At 48.2% G+C, this 22,882-nt stretch overlaps 1 protein-coding gene across 5 annotated transcripts in view; it reads right to left on the reverse strand.

The window, feature by feature from the left end:
* Nucleotides 1-529: 529 nt before the first annotated feature.
* SPEN (spen family transcriptional repressor) overlaps nt 530-22,882 on the reverse strand; it is a 67,763-nt gene continuing 45,410 nt past the window's right edge. Inside the window, exons 5-16 of one of the 5 annotated variants that reach the window (XM_075437099.1) lie at nt 22,622-22,822; nt 21,595-21,746; nt 18,897-19,022; nt 18,201-18,314; nt 16,884-16,997; nt 15,144-15,244; nt 4,733-12,674; nt 3,710-4,123; nt 2,639-2,833; nt 2,005-2,163; nt 1,104-1,229; nt 530-651 (exon numbers count right to left, since the gene is read on the reverse strand). In XM_075437099.1, the coding sequence (XP_075293214.1) occupies nt 634-651; nt 1,104-1,229; nt 2,005-2,163; nt 2,639-2,833; nt 3,710-4,123; nt 4,733-12,674; nt 15,144-15,244; nt 16,884-16,997; nt 18,201-18,314; nt 18,897-19,022; nt 21,595-21,746; nt 22,622-22,822 (9,662 nt within the window). In that variant the 3' untranslated portion in view covers nt 530-633. Of the gene's footprint in view, nt 652-1,005; nt 1,230-2,004; nt 2,164-2,638; nt 2,834-3,709; nt 4,124-4,732; nt 12,678-15,143; nt 15,245-16,883; nt 16,998-18,200; nt 18,315-18,896; nt 19,023-21,594; nt 21,747-22,621; nt 22,823-22,882 lie in introns of those variants that run through there. The other 4 variants (XM_075437098.1, XM_075437102.1, XM_075437103.1 and 1 more) reach the window with 4 other exon arrangements.

Here is a 22,882-nt window from a genome sequence, read left to right on the forward strand (position 1 = left end):
AGTCTTTTGTACAAGTGTATAACACTTCCACAGCTCATGAGACGAGGGGGGGCATGTTTAAATGAAGCGCACTTACAAATGAGTGACAATACAAAGTCTGAGTATGAAAATAAGATTTTCTCTGAAAACACATTTTTGGCACAGATTAAAAAAAAATGTATGTTGTGGGGATTTGATTTTTTTTCTTTTTAAAGTCAGTATTATATATATTTATATATATTATATATATATTTATATATACACACACCCACTGAGTTCTGCATATCCCACCAGGAAGGAAAATAGCTCTCCCTTTTGTTTTTATTTTCTGTTTTTGTTTTGTAATTTTCTCTCTTTTTTTTTTTTTCTTTTTTTCAGTGTAAACTGTACATCCCAGATGAAGAGAAGACGGCTGCAGCAGGGGCAAGCGGAGGAGAGGAAGGTTCACATCCAGAAAAAAATAAAAACGAAACAAAAAACCAAAAGAAAAAAAAAAAATAAATCCAACCGATAAAATAAAATTTAAAAAAAAAACAACCAACCAACAACAGACCATGTGTGAAATGCTCCTTGACCCACGGGGTGCGGCAGCGGTGCCCAGGTCCTGCGTTTAGTCCACGGCGCGTGTTAACGTGTGTCAAGACATCCAGAACGTCACAGCGTGTCTCCAAACTGTGCAAAGGTCCGAGTCACTAATTTAGTGCAAAGGCAGTTCAGGTTCTTTTTTTTTTATTATATTTTTTTTTCCTTTTTTTTTTTTTTTTGTTAAAAAAAATAAGCCCTCCTTTCTCTTTTCCCCAAGAGGAGGGGCGGAAACCCCACACCAGTCCGCCTGCTGAGTGCATCAGTTGTCCGTAAGCTAAAGCAATATGTAAACATACAGGGCAGCGGGGCCGCTACCCAGCGACAGTTTGATCGAGGCCGGTTAGGGCAGGAGGCTGGTAGTCTGGCAGCATTTTCTTGTTCCATTCCTTTCTCTCTCTCTTTTTATTTATTTTTATTTTAATTTTTTGTGTGTGTGTGTGGTTTTTGTGGGCTTTTTTTTTTTTTTTTGCTGCAGGGCCTTGGAAAAAAAAAAAAAAAGAAATAATAATAAAAGTCAGTAACCGGTAAACAGCTCATACCGACGCGATGACAATCATCAGGTGAGGAGAGATGTTGGAGATGCTGGCGAGGAGGTCCGGGGCGAGGCGGGACAGGTGGCTTTCCGAAAACTCGCAGGGTGGGAAGATCTGCAGAACATAGGCAGGCTGCGAGGGAGAAAAGACAGGCGGGTGAGAGACACAGCAGGGCCAGGGCTGGCCCGAAATGTCCTAAAATGGGACGTTTGGAGGATTTTTGGGGAGCTTAAAGGCTCGTAACCCGGCGCGCTCGTATGAGAAAGGAGAGGCTGCTCAGCAGTGCAGGTGCGGCTCCCGAGGTGGGGAGTTTTTCCACACCAGGGACGCAAGAGCTGGCTGGTTTTATTGCAAAACACAAAACCCCTCCCACGAATTCTCATTCCAGCGGTTGCTGCGAGCGCTGACGGCTCGCTGCGGGCTGTTCACACCCAGGGAACAGATTCCGTTTGATCCGAGGCAGCAACACAGCTGGAATAAACGCTCCCCATCACCAAAGCCAAACGTTTTGTCTTTATGTGGCAAAGAGCAAGAAAACACCAGGGGTCCTGGAAAAATCCAGATCTGCCATGAGGAAGAAACCAGAAGACTACTTCCAGCGCAGAAAAAGATCTGGAAAATGGGTCTGGTTTGTCTTCAGCCGAAGACGTAGGGCTGTGAACAGACTGAGCACACGCTTGGGGGGTTTTTTTTGGCTTTGCAGTTCATCTCCAGTCACGGTATCGATCGTATCGGTGCGTTTCGATCGGCGACGTCAGAAGCCAGCACGGTACACGTGGGGGTTTTGTTTCAGTAATAAAACCAGGCAGCTCAGCTACAACCTTAAGCACAGCCCTAGGGTGGAAGGCGGCAGGTCCCGTTATCTATCCATTTATCCACGGCGTTTCAGGGCTTTCCCCGCCAATACCTGATTAGAGCCGGGGTTGGGAACGTTGATGATTCCTGCGGCTTGCTTAGCCTGCAGGTAGCTGATGAAGGCAGCCTTCAGCGACTCCGTCTGACTCACGACATCCTCCTGGTCGCGGCCGCACGGCAAGGCCAGCAACAGGCAGTAATCGCTCTCCACCTGGAAAGCAAACACAGCAGTTCAGTCAGACGATTGCTGGGAACAGGCTCGCTCCTGACACGCATTCGTTACCCGCAGTGGAAAATCCTCTCTTTGAACCCCTTCAAAGTTACAAAAGACGTGCTGAAAGCTCGGCCGGGAGACGGTGACAGCTACTGATCTCCACGGCCGCCTGGATCCCGCTCTCCGCCTCACCCCGACGTGTCAGAGCCAGCAGGAATTCGTTCCAGGGATGGGTGACTCCAAAGGCTTCCCAACTCCGCCATTCCCTGTTCCACGAACACAGCACACCTATCGCTCGCGACTCGCAATCCGTGTCTCACGCTCTCCGGGACGCAGGAATGGCGCAGCTTTCACCCGACTCCCCAGATAAAGTGACCGAAGCAACGAGAGGTGAAGTTTCCGGGAGCAGCTTTCAGCACGCAGACCTCGGCTCTCCCCAGCGGCGCATCCTCACCCGGTCCCAGCCCCTCACCATCATTCTCCGCGCGACCCCCTCCAGCTGCGACGCCTCCAGCCGCATGCGCTGGGCGATCCTCAGCGGCGGCCCTCCCTCCGGTGCCGGCAGGGACCGGTGCGCCAAGACGTTGTTACCGGAGACGAAGTGGAGCTGAACGGCGGCCGTGTCGTTCTTTAGAGCCAAAAGGCCCTGCCAGACAATCGGGTATTTCTGCCAAGAGAGGGAGAAGACATATTAAATGTAGATGAAGGAGAGGGGGGTCTGAAACCCCGTTTGGCTCTGGTGCTTTCACAGGTAATGCAGACACCGCCGCACTGCTTTAAGGACTCAGCACAGATCTAACATCTCGTCACCCCCCGTACGCACCGCTCCTGCCAAAGCAGCAATTCAGCCCTTGTTCTTCCAGCTGGCTGAGGCGCCTGGGTGGCTCCCTCCATCGCAGCGTCAGAGCACTTCCCGATCTTTCAGTCTCCCACACAGCACGAGGCAAGCAGGGCCGTTACCAAAACGGTATTTTTCTCTTTTACAAATGGGAGAATCGAGGAACAGCAGCGGCAGGAGGGCTGCTCAAGGTTATGCGGGAAACACTCGGCGCTGAACGCAACTCTCCGTTGCTCATCAGTGCCTGTTACTCGCTATCTGCCTCCTCTTCCTCAGCCTGCACGCTTTGGGAGAGTTTTTTTTCTTTTTCTTTAAATTAAATGCATCGTATCTCTGTTTCCTGCCCCTGAAGAAAACCTTCCCAAGAAACAGCGGGCTCTAAGAACGATGCAGCACCGCCTGCCTGCACCTGCAGGCTGTATTAAACAACAGGGAGAGAAAACGCGGCTGCTCGGCACTACCAGCACCTTAATTTTGAGACTCCAGGAAACGCCGTGTAAACGTGAACACGGCTAAAATTCACGGGGGACAGAAACAGCCCAGAAAGGAGACAATCGATCGCCTCCTCCACATCTGAAGCATTTGACACAAGAGAGGTCAGGTCTGGTGCCACAAGCGAGCCGAGCGATACAGAACTTGATCATCTCTCCCCGACGAGGAGCGTGAGGCTGCTTGGCCAGGAGAAGACGACGGAGCGATGCTTACCGTCAGAAGCTGAACCATATCCACAGGTCTCTGCGAAACGGGGTGAGGAGACGGCTCTTGTTTGAGAGCAGACTGGGGCTCGGGGCGATTGAGGGGCAGCCCCGGCGGGGCTCCGGGACCCGACGTCGTGGGGATAAACAAGGATTGCTTGGGAACCGCCTGAGGTTGGTGCGGTGACGGAAGCTCCTGTTTCATCGAAATGGCGACGGGCGAAGGGTAGGAGGTCTGGCCCGTGTCTGCTTGTGCCCTCTGAAGGTGAACGTGAGGGTCTATCGGTGCCGCATGCCTATTTACAGTGGGGTGGTGACTCTGTTCAGGTCCTGCTGCCGCTGGGCCCTTGGGATCCTGGGGGATCTGAGGGGTCTTGCTGCGTACTGGCTGGGTGGGGTGCGAGTGTTCGCCCTCCGACAGACCCTGGGAAGCAGGCAGCGGGGGTAAAAGGGAGGATTTTAGGCCATGGACGTACCAGAACTTGCTAATTCAACGTTAAGGCTGCCAGGACACCACCAGATTGCTGGTGGAGAAATCTGAGTCCGTCTCCAAACCACCAGACCAGCCCTGCTGCGGCGGTGCCTGCACCAGCCTCCCCTTCCAAATCCACCCCAGCAGCCTCTCCCACCCAGGAACTGAAATCGCATCCCCTGGACCCCACCCCGACCCCATCCTCAGCCACGCCATCCGTCCGAGGATGTCTGACCCACGCGCCACCTCGATGCTGATGATTCTCCCCCCCTGACACCTCTATGTCTAGAAACCTGTAGGCAGCTTCACACTTGCTGGTTGGAGTCCTGGAGTAGTTCAGAAAATGGGCTTTTTTTAGCCTTCTTTAATGCTAAGCAGTGTTCAAACCCCATTTCCCAAATAAAAATCACTCCTCTTGTGATATGAACTTAGGCAAGGCTTGGAGACTAACCACAGAGAGCTAAACTCAGCTCCTGTGGCCATGCAGCGCCGCGCCAGGGCTGCAATTAGCTCAAAGCGCTCCAAATTTCAGGTAGAAGAAGAAAGGCTCTTATTTCTCACCTGAGATGGGGTCATGCTCCGGGAAGGCAACCCAATTGGCGAGGCACCCGGGAACTGAGGATGCCCGAGCTGTGCCGCCGTATGGTAATTCCTCATGTCACCATACACAGACCGATAATCGTGAAAGGAGCTCCCCGCAGGGTGCATGATCTGCACCCCGTGCGGTACCACCACCGGCTGCGTCAAAGGCAGTCCAGGCAGCTGGCTGCTGGAGGGGACGCTGAGGAGCCGGGGCTCGCTGTGAGGAGAGTGTGCCATCTTGCCGTCGGAGGATTTTGGCGTCTCTTTCCCCGGCTGCGGGGTCTTACTGACAGGGGGAGTTTTCACAGCCCCTTCAGGCGTTCGGGATTGTCTCGTTTCCGAGTGGTGCTCGCCCACGGCGGCCATGTGCGGGTGCATGATCATCCTGACGTCCCGCGGGACGTTGTACTGGTCGAGCCGGATGCTGGTGGGGTGCATGCGGTAATCCGGCTGCATCACCAGCACGTCGGACTGAACGGGGGCTGGCCCCCTGCACACCGTGGTGTGGTGGTAGTGCATCTCCTCCTCGGGGCCATGCTGGGAAGACAGAGGAGGCATGACTATGTCTCGTATGGGAGCCGGCTGGGGCGTGCTGGATCGCTGAGGTTTGATCTCTATCTGGGGTTGCAGAGCAGCTCTGGGGGAGTGGAGCGCTTCCGGGCGCATGCCGTAGGGGATGCTGGAGAGGGGAGGGGTGTTCATTCTCACCTCGCCTTGGGACAGATGGCCCAGGGATACAGTCTGCGTTACGCTGTGAGGGGGCATGATAACAGATTGCTCGGGATGCATGCTGGATATGTACTGAGGAACGGGAATTCCCGGCGCCAGCATGACTGGGGTACTGCTCGATAAAGCCGGAGACGAGGTACTGCCGGGATGACAAGCCCGGGGGAATGGTGACGGCGAGTGCCCACTAGTACGCGGTGAGTGCGGCTCCTGTTTGGTGACCCCCAAGTGGGAAATAGCCCGGTCGGTTGGGGTGCTGGGCCCCGAGCTGACGTGGTTTGCTTCCGAATGTATTTTCCCAGAGAGGGAAGGGTGGTGAGGACTGACTCCAGGACTCAAGCTGGAGGGTTGCAGAGTCTTGGTCTCCACTTTCAGAGCAGCTGGATCGGACAGTTTTTTGTTCACAACCATCTGGTTGTGGACGAGTACAGGTGGAGTGTTTACAGTCTGCGTGAGGACTTTACTGGGCTGAGACGCTGGCGTCTGGACAGAAAGGTGGGACGAGTCGGACTTCTCCAGTGCAGTGCGCTCTTGTTTAACGGAGGAGATGACGGGCGACGTGTTGTAGGGTTGTGTTCCTAGTACCAAAGAGGAATGGGTGGAAACAGTCCCGTAGCCCGTCGAGGTCTGGGAGCCTTTCGGCGTTGGCTGAGATGGCGTGATCGGCTCCTGTTTAATCTGAGACTTGGATACAGACTGCTGAAACTCTATGTCAACAGCACTGGCTGGCGGAATCTGGCTGATCTTGGCACTGATTCGCTGAGGGCCTTCCGTCTTCTGCCCCGAGTAACTCAGCAGCACTACGCCTTCTGAGGTGTTCACCCGCAGCCCCGGACTGGACCCAGTCTCTACAGGCCTCTCCTCGATAATGGACATCGATCCTGGATGAAACCTACTGTTATCATTTGTGCTCGACCTCTGCTTGAATTTCGGCGAGGGGGCGTTGACGAGACACGTCTGCGTCTGGGGAGCTTGCTTCACCAAGGTGATCCTCGGAGCCTCCTCCAGATCCATGCTGTGGGGCATCCTGCTTATAACAGAAGTAGCTTTGGGAGCAATCACCGTACTTATCTTCTCCTTCTCACTGAACACCGGTGCTTCGGCCACCGGTGGGTCCAAGGTGTTGGTGGTGGGAACTGCCGGTTTCTCCTCCGAAACCGGTTTTATGGCCTCTACCGCAGGGTGGAGAGGTGCCTCCTCCAAACGAGGCGCACTCACCGGCTCGACGTGCGTCGTCGTCACGTGCGTGGAGGTTATGCTCGTCGCAGAGACGTACTTGGGCTCCATGAGGATCTTCCTCAAAGTGCTGGAGTTCGTATCGATATCCGACGCCTTCGTGTCCGGGGGGAGAGCGGGAGGTGGTGTGGAGCGGGTACGGGGTTCCTCATGCCTTACCATCCACTCCGGCACCTTGGCAGAGCCAGAGTGAAGGGGGACGATCGCGGCGGGCACCGGGGTGGGCAGCTTGGCCACTGCTGCAGCCGGAGGGACAGCAGGAACGGCTGCATTTGGGGCGCTTGGTGGCGTGATGGGCGCGTTCTCTATGGGCGACCGTATCTTGAACCCGCCTTGACTTCCCTCATCGAGGGGAACTGGCGGGGCAGCCAGGTCCAGAGGAGCCGGAGCGGGCGCTTTCGGAGACGTGCTGCTCTCGGCGATGGCTTCATGAGTGGCCACGACAATGTCAGGGCCTGCAGCCTTGCTGGTGTCGGAAGCGCTTGGCTCCGCAGATGCCTGAGCAGCAGTTTTAGTTTGCTTTTCCTCCTTGGGGGCTTCTTCGGGTTTCACCTTAACTTCGCTGGCAGGGGGTGACTTGCTCTGCACCCTCTCTGGCTCGAAGGTGTTGACTTCAGCAGCATCGCCCTTCCTACCCGTGCTCCTTTTGCGTCTCTGCCGCGTGGTTTTCTGACGGCCCTTTTCCTTCCGAGCAACTTCAGCCTCCTGCAAGGTCTCGGCCTCCTGCGCAGAGTTGGAAGATTCGCTGAAGCTGACTTCGGCCTCCTTGCTCTCCGTCTCTACCACCGATGGGGCAGAGCCAGGAACCGGCTGCACCGCAGGCTCAACGGCAGCCTCAGTTTCTAGGATATTGTTCACCGCCTGATCCGTCTCGGGCTCCATCTCCTCCCGAGGCAACGGTAACACCAAGGGCTCTGCGGGGATTTCTGCTTCCGATTCAGCGGGATACGTCGGGGGCGCAGGAAAGCTCTCCGTCTCCCCAGAAATATCATTGATGATGGAGCCGATAGCCGCTGCCAGCTCTGTTTCACTAGCCTGATGCGCAGGTTTATCTCCGTCCTCCTCCTGACGAACTTCAGGCACGTCTGCCGTCGGCTCTTTGTAGGCAGCAATCGACGGAGGAGTTTCGGTGAGTTTTGCAATATTCTCCACGGCCTGCTCGAGTTCGATCTGCTTTGCTAATTGGGCTGCTTCGGGGGACTGCTTTGGCTCCCGCACCACCTCTTTTTCTGTTTCGGGGAATGAATCTTCTACCTCATTCTTCGCAAAATGGGGTGGCAAGATGTCATCTTTTGGGGGGCTCTTCATTTTGGCTGGTGACACCGCCACCGGCTCTGCCTCCTCCTCAGTTGGCCGCAAGGCGCCCTTGACTTCGTCCACGTTGAGGCGTATTTCTACATTTTTGAGACACACGGATGCTTTATCTACGACAGTTTTGGTATTTTTATACCTTCCTCTTTTGGATTTCGTAACCTTTTCTGGCACTGGCTTCTTCTCAATGATCTCAATCGTGGGGATTTCTAGCTGGTTTTTCTCCACATCCAGTTCTTTCCTATCACGTTTCTGCTCACTCACTGCCGGTTCTTTCTCAGTGGCTTTTGCTTTACTACCGTTGTCACCAACGCTCGATTCCTGACCGCTTCTTTCAGCAGCATCTTCAGATTCAGTCGAGGTGTCGGCTTTCGGTTCGTTCTTCCCTTTCTTCCCCTGTTGGCTGGTAGCAGCTGACGAGTGACTGTGTGTCAGCTTCTGGGACCTAGGAGACCTCCAACCTTCTGTAGGCTTAGGAGCTTCCACAGCATCTTTACTTTCAGCCTCCTCCACCTCTTGCTGTACTGGTTCTGTCTTTATTGGAGATATGTCCTCCTCCGGCTTACGGCGGGTTTTCGGAGGTCTTCCCCTCCTCGGGGTCGTAGGAACAGTTGTCACTGCTTCCTGTGGTTCCTTTTCCCCTCTCTTCCTGGTGGATCTAGTGACCTCCACAGAGTCCTTCACCGGAGATGGGCCTTCATTGTCCCCCGTGGTAGCATAGACTGACCTTACGTTTCTGCGCCTAGTCCGGCCTATCGGCAAGCTTGGCTCCACGTTTTCTGGCTCTGCAGCAGAACTAGGGGATTTAGCAGCATTCCTTGACACCTTCTCCGCCTCCACTTTCAACTCGGAAACCTTCTGCGTCTCCCCACGAGGCGAGCTCGACCTTTTGAGTTTTTCACGGTCAATTCTTTCACTCTTTCTCGTGACGGGCTTTTCCGTGACATTAGCTGTAGCCGATTGCACGGGAGTCTTGGACCGTTTACTCTTGTAGGACTTTTTGTCTTTTACAACAACCGGAGGTTCGACTTCCATATCATTGTCGGAAACGGGCGGCAGGACCTCAGCAGCCGCCTCCACCTTTTGACCCGCGCTAGCATCAGTGCTGGCAGAAGGCAGAGGATTTTCTTCTTTAGGTTCAGCAGCCTCATCGGACTTCTGAACTAGCTTGGGCGGAGGTGGAATCAATGGGGCAGTTTCGGGTTCTGTTTCTACACCTACGTCTGCTTCGGAAAACGAAGCTCCGGGAGTAGGAGGCTTGGTATCCAAGTATGAAGGATGCTCAGTTGCTACAGCGTCTTCCTCCGGTGCCAGGGTTGTAGCAACAACTTCTTTACTAGCTTCTACAACTGGCGGGGATTCGGTTTGCTCGGGTGGTTCAATTTTGACAGAAGCAGCAAGTTCAGGAAAAGGTTTTTGCTCCTCTGCTGTAGAAGCAGGTTCAGACGATTTTTCTTCTTTTACAGTAGCTGTTTCCACCACTACCTTCTCATTCGCTACTTTCTCGGAAGCAACTGACACTGGCTCCTGTGGCAGGACAGCGACCGAAGAGGGACCGACTACTGAGGAAGTTTTATGTTCTGGTTCTTTACTCTCAGGAACTGTTTCTGGTGTTTTTGGCCGGTTTTCTTTATCTTCCTGTTTTTCCACTTCTTTAGGTTTCTGATCTTTCTCCTTTTCTTTCTGCTGCATTCGCGTTAGTTCAATAAATCTACTGTGGAAGAGAACCACCGGTTCTTGCACCAAATCAGCTGCGCTGTTAGTCCCATCGGAGGAAGACTGTCTCCCGTACAACCTACCAGAAATGAAGTCGAGATCATCGTCTTTTCTCTCTAAATGCTGCAGGCGCTTGGAGTCCTGTTCAAAGATTGAACTATGCAAAAACCGAGAAGCAAACAGTTCCTGTCTCTCCTGTTCCTCCTCTTTATGATCTTCTTTCTTATCATCCAGTTTTCCACCTTCTGAATCGGTCCTGATTTTTTTCTTTTTCATATACCAAGATGGAATAGGTCTTGGAGCCGAATCAACCTTCTCTTTGTCTTTATTGTTCCTAAAACTAGCAAATCTTGAATCCCAGTCTAGAAAGGACCAGTTTTCTTCTCTGGAGGAAGAGAGAGATTTAGCTCTTTCAAGCAAGGCCTTTGTGTCTGGTGTGATTGTCTTGTCCAACGCAAAAGAGTAAAATTTGTTTCGTTCTAAGGAACTTGACAGTCTTTCCTCTCTTTCACGTAACTTCTCTTCTCTGTCCCTTAATAAAAAAGACAACCTGGAACTCTCTAACAAGGATGAGGCTTTCGGAGAGTGGGGTTTGTTTTCACTGTCATCATCCGAATCTGAAGGCACCTCCCCGGGTTCCAGGTCTCGGACAGACCTCTTGCGTATGCTGTCTCTTTTGACAATGCTGCTTGGAAAGCTGATATCTACTCTGCCAGGCTCCTGCTTCACTTGGGTTTCCCATCTACTCGAGTCATCTTCAGCACTCAGTACAGATAGTTTTATTTTAGCCATTTCTGCCATCTGCTCCCTTCTGCTGGAATCGTAAGGATTGAATTTCAGCGACTCCTCCCTCACAGTCATGCTGGAGTACGAAAGACCCTTTTCTTCTATTTTAGGCGACTCTTTGGTTTCCTTTAACGGCATTAGCCTTGGAGAATCGAGCGTGTCGTCATCTTCGTGGAAAGGGAAGTGTCTGATACTAGGGGAACAGGACGTCCTTTCGGAGTCCTCACTCACCTGACGAGAACTTCTGTAATTTCTTTCTCTTTTAGTGCTAATTTCAAAGTCAAACTGGTCAGTTTTTTTCCTTTTACTCGGTGGAGAGTCATCAGTGACGTCTTGCGGAGGTTTTCCCACCTCATGGACCAAGCTCCGTCTTTCATATTCATCCACATCCTTCTTTGGACTGCCAAACTTCTCAGACTTTGCAATCTCCATTTCCAGCTGCTGTTTCAGCCTGCGACTTTGCTCCATTTGTTTCCTGTAGCTTTGCGTGTGGTCTATGTCAATGCCAATTTTCTCCTCCGTATCAGCTGACTGAGGTTTCTCTTGGCCAAGTTTATGGTCAGGTGTGTCTTCAGAAACACCAGAGTAATTCTTCCTTGTGTCCTCTCTTTCTGTTCCTTGGTCATCTAGTAGCTGTACCTGTTTGTGCTGGGGTTTTACTGGGTTCAGTTTTTTAGAAGCAAGTTCCTGAACTTCCGCTGGTTCATCGGTTGCCTCCATTAGCCTCGCCTGCAGATCTAGGGTGGGACGCATGCCAATGCCACCAACATTAAGAGTCTCCTGAATTTCTTTGGGACTAGTAACAGGAATAAGTCTTTCCAGTTTGAGTTTTTTAGATTCCCTTTTAAGCATCTCCTTCCTCAGGGGTTTCCTCTCCAATTCTCCTTCCCTTAACACCGTCGCTTCTCTAGACGAAGCCGTTGCATCAAGCTGCTTTTTCAAAACCGTGCGTGCATCTTCCTCATCCTGGCTGCTTCTTTTTACTTCCAGTTTTTGCCTGTCAGGCTTCAGATTTGCATCGGCAAAACGTCTTTTACGAGCCTCCAACTTGTCTAAATCTACCGCGTTGGCCCCTTCGGAAGCTTGCTCTGTCTTCAAGTGCTTTTTGGGTTTCAGTTTTCCCTCCTTATCCACCACTTCTATGTGACTGGCAAGAGCCTTCTCTTTTTGTACCTTGGTTCTGACAGGTTCCAGTTTGGACTGATCAGACTTGGTTTGCTCAGCTTGAGATGTCTGTGTTTTTTGTTCAAGAAGTGGGGACTTCATAGTGTCATTATCAAGCTTTGCTCTCAGTTTCTCCAAAGCGGGCTGATCAATAACTTTCCCTTCCTTTTCTTTCACTCGGGTCAACACGACACAGGGCATCAGTTCCAGGCGGTTTTTAGCTGTCCCTTCTTTGTCACCTCTCTCTTTGCTTTGTTTACTGTTGCCCTTCAATTTTTCAGGGCTAGGCTCTCTCTCATTCTCTTGATCCGTTTCAGAAGACTGAGAGCTGGGCGAATGGATTTTTGCTTTTCGTTTTTGCTTATCGGTTTTCTCCTTTTCTAGTTTTTCCGGCTTTTCCTTTCTCACCAAGCGTTTCTCCTTGTCGACCCTCTCTTGGTCGAAAGCACGCTCCTTCTCCGTTTTTTCGTTTTTTGCGTAACGTTCCACGCGGGCTTTGTCGAGCTTGTCGTATCGTGGAGGAGACAGAGAGCTGCAGCTGCCGCTGCGATCCGATGACCTGCTATAAATCCTCCTCTCCGAATCGCTCTGCAGCCTTTCCGACTGGGAGGGAGACGCTCCAGGGCTCTGTGGACGCCTGGAGTGCGTCGGACTCTGGCTCCGCTCAATGGGTCTCCGTTCGTGGTCTCTGTCCCGATCGGATTCGAACCGTTCCCGCTCCCTCTCCCTCTCCCGCTGCCTGTAACTGTACTCCCTTATGTCCTGCTCGTATGGATCGCCTCGGTAATCCCTGTACTCGCGTGGGTCGTCGTAGTATCGTGGGTCATAGTAGTCTCCTTGGTAGGGATCCCACTCCGCATAAAATTCTCTGCCTCGAGCTGGGTATTCGCGCCGAGGATCTTCTGGATACGTCCCTGGAGTCCGAACAGTCTCGTAGTAAGTACGATCAGGGGCATATTCGTAAGATCCTCTTCTTTCATCTCTACTAAATATACGAATAAACAAATTAGTTTTCCTTCTCAACCAACGTACTGCGCTACCACGTTCTTTGCTATGTAGCGGAATCAATTCGTGATAATTTCTTTATGCGCACATCAAGGCAACCGTACACAGCTGCACACAGAGATTTCACAACAATGAATCGGTGCGCAGTGGTTAAATGCTTTATTACCTTATCAATTACCATATGCCGTTAATTGGTCATTTTGCGACAGCTCTGCCAACTATCTTTTCATCAGCCTCACTGCTTTGTTTTTGCCAAATTCAAGTATCGCATTAAATTCAGGTAAAACCCACACAGCACCTGTGCACCCACGCACAGTCTGCCACGGTGGAGACCACCCCATCTCAGGAATCTGAAATCGACCTCTGAAAACACGAGGCAGATCAAGGCTCAAGGCTGGAACCTCTCCATTACTAAGCAGTAAAGTGGTAATAAGATTTCTTTAAAAACGCTAAACCCTGTAAGTGATCATTTCATTCCAAAATTGGCTCTTTCACTGCATGTGATGTGCTGACATTGTCTGTTTACAGACCCAGTCAACAAAAAAATCAGGTTGTTTATGAGAGCAGGTGAATTCACGGGAAGCATTCAGCAAAGGAAGTCAAGCAATTAATGTTATGATCTCAATACCTCCACATGGCAAACATAAGCCATTTGTAACACTGGACTTGCCTCTGTGGCAGAGGGGTGGCACAGAGCTGGCACTCTGATTCTCCACCATTACAGGGTGCTTTGCACACTCTATTTCACATACAGTTATTTGGCGTCACAGTTTGTGTTTTATGTTAAAAGCCGACAGGCTCCACATTTTAAGAAATGTACAAAATTGAAAAAGAACACAAAGAAACAAAAGATGGAAAACAAAAACCTCATTCTGCAAGTGAAGTGGGTCATTGTGAAAGGCAGCTGTGAAGTTAAAAAAATGAATCGCATTTTTTGTTCAGTTTTTTTTCCTTTGGGTCCTATTTAGACTGGCTACAGCTAAGAGAACCTGGTTAACGCAGATCTTAGCATCACTGCAAGGGACCGCGAGCTGGCAGGAGGAGCTCGGAGGCTGACTAGAAGATGCAGAATTACAAGACTCGCTGCAGAGCTCACTCAATCACCCCGTGATTCATTATTCCTAAGTATCTCGTAATGACTCTGTAAGCATCACGACAGAAAAGGAAAAACAAGACTAACATGTACCCAAGAATCACGCTGTTCCAGAAATCAGTGTTCTACTCAGAATTATTTCATGGTGAAGACGAGCCCAGCTGACGCCTGTGCGTTCATAATGCACTTCTCTTTTCTGAATTTGGTGTAGTTCAGAGGAAATTACTACTGACTGCTGCTGGCACATCACAACATCTGGCAAGGGCTGGGGAATGCACACATTTATTTCTATTATGCAAATCCTGATTGCCAATTTCCAAACCTTCCTTGCTTTTATATCTGGCTGTTTTGCATGTACGTTAGACCAATACATTTTGCTACAAAAAAACATTAAACTTATCTAGTGCACAGGTACAATCAGTGTCACGCTGGGCTTATTCATAGATAAACCAGAACCCTAACAATTAAGCCAGCCTCTGAAGGTAATAAAAATGCACCCACACAAAAGCGCTTCCCTTTTCAGCCTTCACCACAGCCATCAGTAATAAAAACACGGATGTTTATTCAGCCACTGGAGTAAAAAAAAGCACAAAATGTGGAGTGCTTCTGAGCCCAGCTGCTTTCAGCCAGGTCTGCAGAGCTTGGTGGCCGTGCCAGGGGCACACCAGCCTGTGCAGCCCGTGCAAAAGGGCCAGGCACCGTCACGACAGACGCTGCAGAAGGGTATCAAGGTAAAACACATTTTTCATGTCAAATAGCAGGGGAAAAAAATAAATTGCAGCCTCGTTTGTGTTTTGTTATCAAGTTAATAAACTAAACTGTTGAAAAGGGGTAGGTGAAAGACCCAGTTCTACTCTCTGCTCAGCAGATGAGCAGCAGTCGTTTATCAGACTGCATACACACCTGTGAACACACAGATTTCTCTTGAGGGTAGGGGAGGCATTACAGATAAGCCACTCTCCACATTCCGAAGAAATGACAAATGACTCACAACTGTGTCCCGGTGACCCACCACAGTAACTGGATACCAAACACATCGATCACGCAGACAGCCAAAGCCTCCACCTCAGTATGAATTTCAGTAACCATACGCTTCAGATGTGTGATATCCTGTCTGCTTTAATCTGCACGGTTTAAGCCTGAGCACCTAAATTTGTTTTTAAAAAAATACTAAAAAGGTAAAAGACATTAAAAATCTGCTAAAATGTGGTTTAAAAAACTTTAAGAAGGGGGATAAAGTTGAGAAGAACAAAAACAAGTGTTCATTTAATAATTACAGCCTGAAGAAAATCTAATTGCACTTAAGATGATGCCGGAAAAGTAAAAGACTGTAATAAAGGTATTAGCACATGCCTTCTTTCTGCCAGCATTTCATAGAAGTCTCTGATATCTTGACCCGTTTTCTCCATGGAATGGTAAAATGCCAACTGACTTTCTCGATTTGCAAAATCCACCTGAAAAATAAAGGGTAAATCACATTCAGCAAGAGAAACCTCCCATTTTGACAACATTTCACTGTCTGTGGCAGTCTGAACAGGGGAGCAGAACTGAAAATGGGGATGATAATATTTAACAAAAAAAGGTCAAACGCTCCTCAGGACATCCCCAGGAATAAAAACCTTTCTCTCAACTCGGCGTAGCTGCGTGGAGCTATGTAACCATGCCTTACCAGGGTATGCTGCTGTAGCTACCAGACCAGAGGCTTCTGTTCAGTAAACCAGCAGTAAAATACACATTATTATCGTGGTATTGACATTTTCAATACTACAACTCCAATTAAGTTCCGAAGTCCCTTTCATCTCAATGCAGTGCTACAGCAGGGCAGTATTACTAGCCTATTTCAGACTCCACGTTACTTGCCCAGGATTATACAGCAAGGCAACAGCAGGGACGGGAAAGGCACCAAGCCTCTGGAACTGCAGCTCCCTATTCTAGCTACGCGAAGAGTTCATGCTTTCTAGGCAAGGGTGACAATATTAAGCAGCTAATGGCATAGCTGATGCCAAAAATTAAGGATTAGAATGGATTTAACCACATGTATGCCACATAATGCAGTATTTTTAACATTCTATTTCCTTTTTTTTTTTTTTTTAAATCATCTTCGACCTTTGTATAACCACAGCAGTGGAGCGCAGACATACACCCTTTAGGGTGTTGTTTTTTCCAAGTCGCTAAGTAGCAAAACCCACAAACACAAGATATGAAACTTTTAAATGACCACACATTTTACTGCATATAAAGGTTACTTATACTCAACCACCATGCTCAGACTCTACAGTATATCCAACTCCTAACCCCAACGGGTGTGAAGTTGCTCGGTTAATACATCAGATGAGAGATCATGCTGGAAATCATTACCCACTCTTTAGCAGAGAAGAAAGGAGGAGGAGGAAGATAATTCAGAGGGTTGGCTGACACCTCACGTCCCAAACTAGTGGAACTGATGGGACAGTCGTTAACAGGTATTACCACATTCACCCAAATCCAAGGCATCCCTGTAAATGTGAAGTGTCGCTCCAGGAAAAAGTACTTTCTATCTATTTTTTAAGTAGTGGTTTTAATTAGTAAATGTTTAAATCTGTTACAAGGAAGGAGCTGCCACTGCTAGAGCAGACTGCATGCTTGGGTTGCCGTACCCCACGACCACGGCGTGCAAGCCACTGCTGATCGCCTCAGCCAGGCCGAGCCCGGACACCTGCAGCGAGCAGCTGAAATGCAGCCACGTGTTACGCTGGAGGAACTCACACCCTCAGATTTCACTTTTCTAACATGAAAACGGACAAAACCTTGCCTTGGATTCGGGTAAGTGAGGTAGTAACACGGACACCAACACTCAGGAGCTTAGAGAGACAAGTTCAGCGAAACAAACGGCAGAATACTGGAAAAGGCTTTGTAAGTAACAGTTCCAGGCACCCTAACATCTTGATAAGCCGAGTATAAAAAAATAGTTTAAGCCTTTCAGATCTGGGACGTACGTGTCCCGCTAAGTACTCCTTTTGACTGGCAGTCTGCAAATGCCAGCATTGAAAGGGTAAGGCCTAAATACAATTTGTTTCTCTTTTTTTGTTTTGTTTTGGAGGTCATTCTGCACACCTTAATTTTATTCCCACCGATTTTCCTCCCCTTGGTCTCTTTTACAGCTGCTTGTGCATATTCAATCTCATTGTAGAGAACCAGGGCCATGCCTTTTAAGCGGTCAAACACCACCTGTAAAAAACAAAAAAACAAAACAAAAACCAAATAAGAGCCTCATCCACAGGACTTAATGTCAGTCCCAACAAAATCCTAAGTCATGAGGATACCAGTAAGAAAATAATTTTTAGCAAGGTAAATTTCCAGGCTTTTCTGATGAGGCATATTGTAATGAAGAGACAATAAAAGGACACGGGACTGCTTTGAAATGTGGATATTGTGGCTTGAGGTATATTATGCCTTTATTTTGTTTTTCTGTATTTTACTTTTTCTTTTTTTTCCTTTGGTGACTGAGTTTTGTAGTTTCTCTTTGTTACAGTTTTTTGAAAAATTCCCAATGTGTTTTAGGGGGGAAAAAAGGTAACGGGAACATTGAATCCCAAAATGGAAACGGTTTTTGTTATCACAGTCTGCAGTACCACTCGTCAGTTGCTAAATGCCCAATTTCCAAATATTAGCTTCCTTTAGCAACACAAACTTATTATTCAGGCAACAACAGCTACAATAAAGAAAGTCAAAGCTGCAACACAAACCCACAAAAATCCTTTATGGAGGCAAGACCCTGATCCCACGCAGATTTACACACGTTGCTTAACTTTAAGCGCATCAACATCCAACAAATACTCGGGACAACTCACGTGCTTAAGTTTAAGCACGTGCATAAATCTCTGGCACCGACCCACAGCAGGGCAGGTAACGCATTCCCACTGTGTGACATGGGTATGCTGCACCATCACTGACATTCTCTTTCACGTACTTTTGCCAGTGTGACTATCCTATCTGCTTTTACAAAGTCGTTTTTTGGTCTAATGAAAAAAAAAACCAACAACAGTTAAGGCTAATTATGTAATTATCATGCATCAGTTCAACTACATAATTAGACTGCTCTTCCTCCAGTGTTAGCCTTCTAAAGAAATTTTGTTGGGGAGAGACTGTACTGCACAAGAGCAACAAATAGTTTCCAATACTCATTATCTCGGCTCATTCAAAATACTTTTTTTTTTTTTTTTGCTTTGCTTTCAAAGCACCAGAAGCGACTGCTCTAGGTATTGGATCAACAGCATGCAAAGCTACAGAGCCCTGTCGGCCAAATTACGCCCCAGAGAGAATTTCTCTACCTGAGCTATAAAGCCCTGGACAGTCGGGGTTGAAAGGACAGGATGGGAAGAAAGGCAGACAGTAACAACTTCAAACCACACGCCAAAGCCTCCCACCTACCTTTACCACAGGCCCGTATCGGCAGAAATGTCGAGTTAAATACTGATCCGTAACGTTTGTAGAAAGACCATCTAACCACACGCAGTTTGTAGGCATGCTCTTTCCAAAGCCCAGCTGAACACAAAAGGGCAGAACTTCCATCAGTACAATTCACAAGCGTTGAACTAACTGAACAGAGCACGCATAACTAAAGGGTTACTTGAAGAAAGCTAGGCATTTGTACAGATTTTCTAAAATTAGCATCTCGCGCAGGTGCAAGCAAGACAAAAATCAAATACCAATTAATGAAAATAATTCTGCATGCTTAAACAAATATAGTGTTTGACAACATTTGGTTCTTGTACGATTTGAATGCATCTGGAAAGTGACAGGTTGACAGCTCTGGGGACTGATGGCCTCTGTTTATCATCAGCACAGGCACAGCTTCCCAGCACGGCCTCGCCAGCCGCGGGCCTTCAAGGCCAGGGAACATCCAGTCTCCAAGTCTACTCAATCCTGGGGCTCCTGGCTGGGACAGCCAATAAAAATGCTGAATAATCCCAACTATTGTGGTGGTTGAAAGCATCATGCTTTAATCTGACCTACGCATTAAAAAACATCTTACTTCTGTCAACTATGCTGCTGCAAAATATCCTATGATGCTGTGAACAAAAGTTAACAAGGAGAAGGATACAGTCCACAGGAGGATTTCTTTACCTTGAGCCGGTTATTTCCAAGATACTCTCCATCCATCTTCTTAATTGCTTTACACACACTTGCAATATCACAGTACTGCAGGAATGCATACTGTGGAACACCGTTCACTTTCTTAATGTCGATATCCTGAGCGGGGGAACACAAATTAAAAAAATTGACAGTCAGCAACAGGCTGAAAAGGAATCTACAGTGTCAATGAGATCTAAGTGGACTTTTTTTTTGACAGAGACACATGGTACAGCAAGCACTCTTTAATTAGTATTTTCTACAGAGAGAGGATTGATACAATAACAGACAGTTACAAACTTTGCTGCTCTGCTGTATCTCACTCAATGGCAAAATCAAATCCTTACTGACGCAGGGAAAGCTCTTCATAAGGCAGATTTAAAATTCAACCCACAGAAGTAAGCCTGACCTGACCAACCATCAGTAGCTTTAATTTGCTAATGTCAAGAAGAGACAACTCCGAATCAAAGAAATACAGTTCAGCTTTCGCTTGCAAAGGCTCAAGAGAGAACAGCCTGCTCCAGTCCTCATTTCTGAGCCAAGATGCAAGCCACTTTTCTTTTCCAAATAAACATGATCCATCCTGTTCCTAGAAACACAAAGTGATGCTGGACTAGTCTCCTGAACTATCCTGGCACTGATATGGCAAAGGCAAGAAAGATCCTCAACTTCTGTCACTGCTGGCATAGGATTCTAAGCCACCACAGGCCCATTCAGAGGTCAGCACAGTCACGAGAAAGCTACGAAAGCCTAATAAAGGCTGGTTTCAATCAATTTTTAAAACTCAGCAAGCCTGGAGCTGACATTTGGTTAACATTCAAGCTCAGCACTAGTACTGGCAAATGTACTGAGAGCCTCCGAACAAACTCATGATAATATGATTCATTCTGAGCTGAAAATAGAAGGTGGAGTGTTTCGGTGTATTTGTTTAAATAGCGCAAGTTTCCTTTGTGAGCTGCATGCCAACGCCAGCGCACGAGCATGAGCACAAACTTTCCAACATCCAAGACAGACTAATTTCATGGTTAATAAATTTAGGGACAAGGCAGCAGTTTGGTACAGTCTCACCCAAGAGCTCTTTATCTGGGAAAACCGAAGTAAACAGGGAGATCTGCACAAGTATTAGACTTCTATAGGCCCGGTCTAATGATTTACGTGGAATACTAACAGAGGACCACATTTCCAAGAGTCTGAAGTAGCACCACTGCAACCGTGGCAAATTATACTTGACCACTCCTCCTGGGCAAGCAATCCTTTCTGACAGGCAAATAAAACATCATTACTTTGCTCATTATCCACCGGAAAGGTTATAAAACTGGCCCCTTTTGCACCTGAGCTTGTAAGTTTTCATGGAAATTGTGCTGCTGAACTCTGACCGATTAATAATGTTGATGGGATAGCACTATTTCACAGAAAAACCAATTTACAAGACAGTGCACTACTACTGATAAGCATCTTTATCACGACAGCTCTGCTGGTATAAGATTAGGAAAGGGTTTAAGCCGCAGACACTGCATGAATTCATAAATCACTGTTGATGTCAAGGATACAGCGGGGGCTGGATGCACAAGAGCTGCCAGACATCATAAAATGTAAATTTTATATTTGTCCACATCGTATACGGAAGCACGCCTCCCCTTCTTTTTCGGGGGGAAGTACGTATGGGGTTCCTGGTATGTGTGACTAATGCCGCAGTGGTTACAAAACTATTTCAGAGCAGAATCAGTAAGGCACAGCGTGTTCATAAGCAGCCACAGCTACCAGTGAGTACACAAACTACCAGTGCTGAAGCCCAGATTCAATTAATTAAACCCACTGTGGATAGTTACGTCACTTTTCTGGAAAATTTCTCTTAAATGCAATATCGATACAACTTGATAGAAAGTGGCATGAGGAGAGGAGAGGAGAGGAGAGGAGAGGAGAGGAGAGGAGAGGAGAGGAGAGGAGAGGAGAGGAGAGGAGAGGAGAGGAGAGGAGAGGAGAGGAGAGGAGAGGAGAGGAGAGGAGAGGAGAGGAGAGGAGAGGAGAGGAGAGGAGAGGAGAGGAGAGGAGAGGAGAGGAGAGGAGAGGAGAGGAGAGGAGAGGAGAGGAGAGGAGAGGAGAGGAGAGGAGAGGAGAGGAGAGGAGAGGAGAGGAGAGGAGAGGAGGGTGGCTGCTGCTCTACCCTGTTCAGATACGCGGGCTCAGCTGAACGCCCAAACCCCACACGTGCCATCATTCATCCATCTGCTCTGCGCCTCTCCTGCCCTACTGTCAGGGCACCGAATGTGATCGCTGATGGCTACTTCCACATGCTGCAACTAAACCCTTTGTTTCAGCAATCAGCAGAAAATGGAGACTTCACAGAGCTGTACTGATGCAACATGAAAATAACAGCCAGCATATTTACATCCCAGCTACCTAGTTCGGTTCTTCTGCCAACGCTCTGAGCTAGCAGAACACACACTTCTTGTAATGCTCCTAGGACGGTTTCTCCTGCTAAGTTATCCCCTCCACATACATGTGCCAAAATATCACTCTAAATGCAAACACAAGCTTTTAGGTACATTCCAGCAAGATGAATGACTCAGATTATTACATAAAGACTGAATTAGCTGCCATCGACACTACGGTTTACCACCGCTCGTAGCATTTTACAGGTCTGTGCAGAAAGAAGGGGCAATGATGCCCCTAGTACAGAGGATTCACATACCACTATTCCACCAAAGCGCTGAAAGATGTTGCGCAGGTCATGGTAGGTGGTTGTTTTCTCCAGGTTGCCGATGAAGAGAGTCCTTGTTGCTTTTGGGTGAAATTCATCTATCCTTTCATCCAAAGGACGAAATTCATTCTCGCTTTCTGTTTCTAGAAGCAAAAGCGAGCAAGAAATTTGTAATGCAGGGAGGTGTTATTCATGTGGGTTCGGTTCATGTTGATTTGTTTTTTCAGAGTCTACTTCCTGATGAGCAGATATGATCTGAACAAGAGTAACCAATGTTTTTGACAAAAATACACACTGCCACACTTGTGCATTTGGCTATTTGTATGAAATTTGAAATCCCTGCATCACACCACTGGGTGAGTGCTGAGGAATCTGAGTATCCTCAGGTGAAAAGCAGCTGCATTCTCCAACTGCTTCTCTAGAAACTTTTTTTTTTTAACAAATATTAATGCCTACCATGAATTCAAATAAGGCTTCACTGTACCTGGGGAACAGCACGTGCATGAAGTTTGTTTTCACAAGTCAGTTTTTAAACAAGCAATTGCAGTACAGACTGAAAACTTCACCACGTGCTCAATGTTATAGTTCTTACTGGTCAGTCATTCGGGCTATGCTGCCTTGGCCTCAAAAATGCAGTCATCATTAGCTGTTTTAATTAAAAGCAGGAAAACCAAGCCTGTGAGGACTCGGTGCTATGCTTACACCGCCCACTGGCTTCTGCTCCACTGAGACACAGAAGTTGATTGACTCTTCCAGCAGCCAGCAGATCCCACTGCTTGAGAGGATGACAGGTTTCCTTCTCTGAGGTTTAGGACTGGAACCCTCTCCCTGTTTGACCTACGAGCATCCACCCTTCTTGCTCTGGAATTTATTCTGGCGTATTTCCCAGTTTCTTTAAGTTATGTTTCTGCAGAGAGGCAGTTTTAACGTTTCTTACTCCTGTGCCGCCTATTTACAACAGCTCGTGAATACACCCAGAGCAGTCATGTGTCCAGTGCAAGAAGGGCAGGGACCTCACCTGGTCCTATCCAGGCCGTGACTTCAATCTGCATGCCAAAGAAAAGTTTTCCCTTTGAGGCATTTAGCGCTTTTTCCTGGTCCTCCTGCTGTCGGAAGAACACCAGTCCATACCGCTCCTCAGAAGCCCCGTGAATCTGCACTGACGTCACCTTTCCGTACTTCTTGAATTCATGGAAAAGTCCATCTTTAAGGCTTGTATCTAAATCAACAAATAAACATTAGTACTATAAAACCGTATTTTTTACCAATTTAACAGCAC

Source organism: Opisthocomus hoazin, chromosome 16 (genome assembly GCF_030867145.1).
Source record: "Opisthocomus hoazin isolate bOpiHoa1 chromosome 16, bOpiHoa1.hap1, whole genome shotgun sequence".
NCBI lineage: Eukaryota > Metazoa > Chordata > Aves > Opisthocomiformes > Opisthocomidae > Opisthocomus > Opisthocomus hoazin.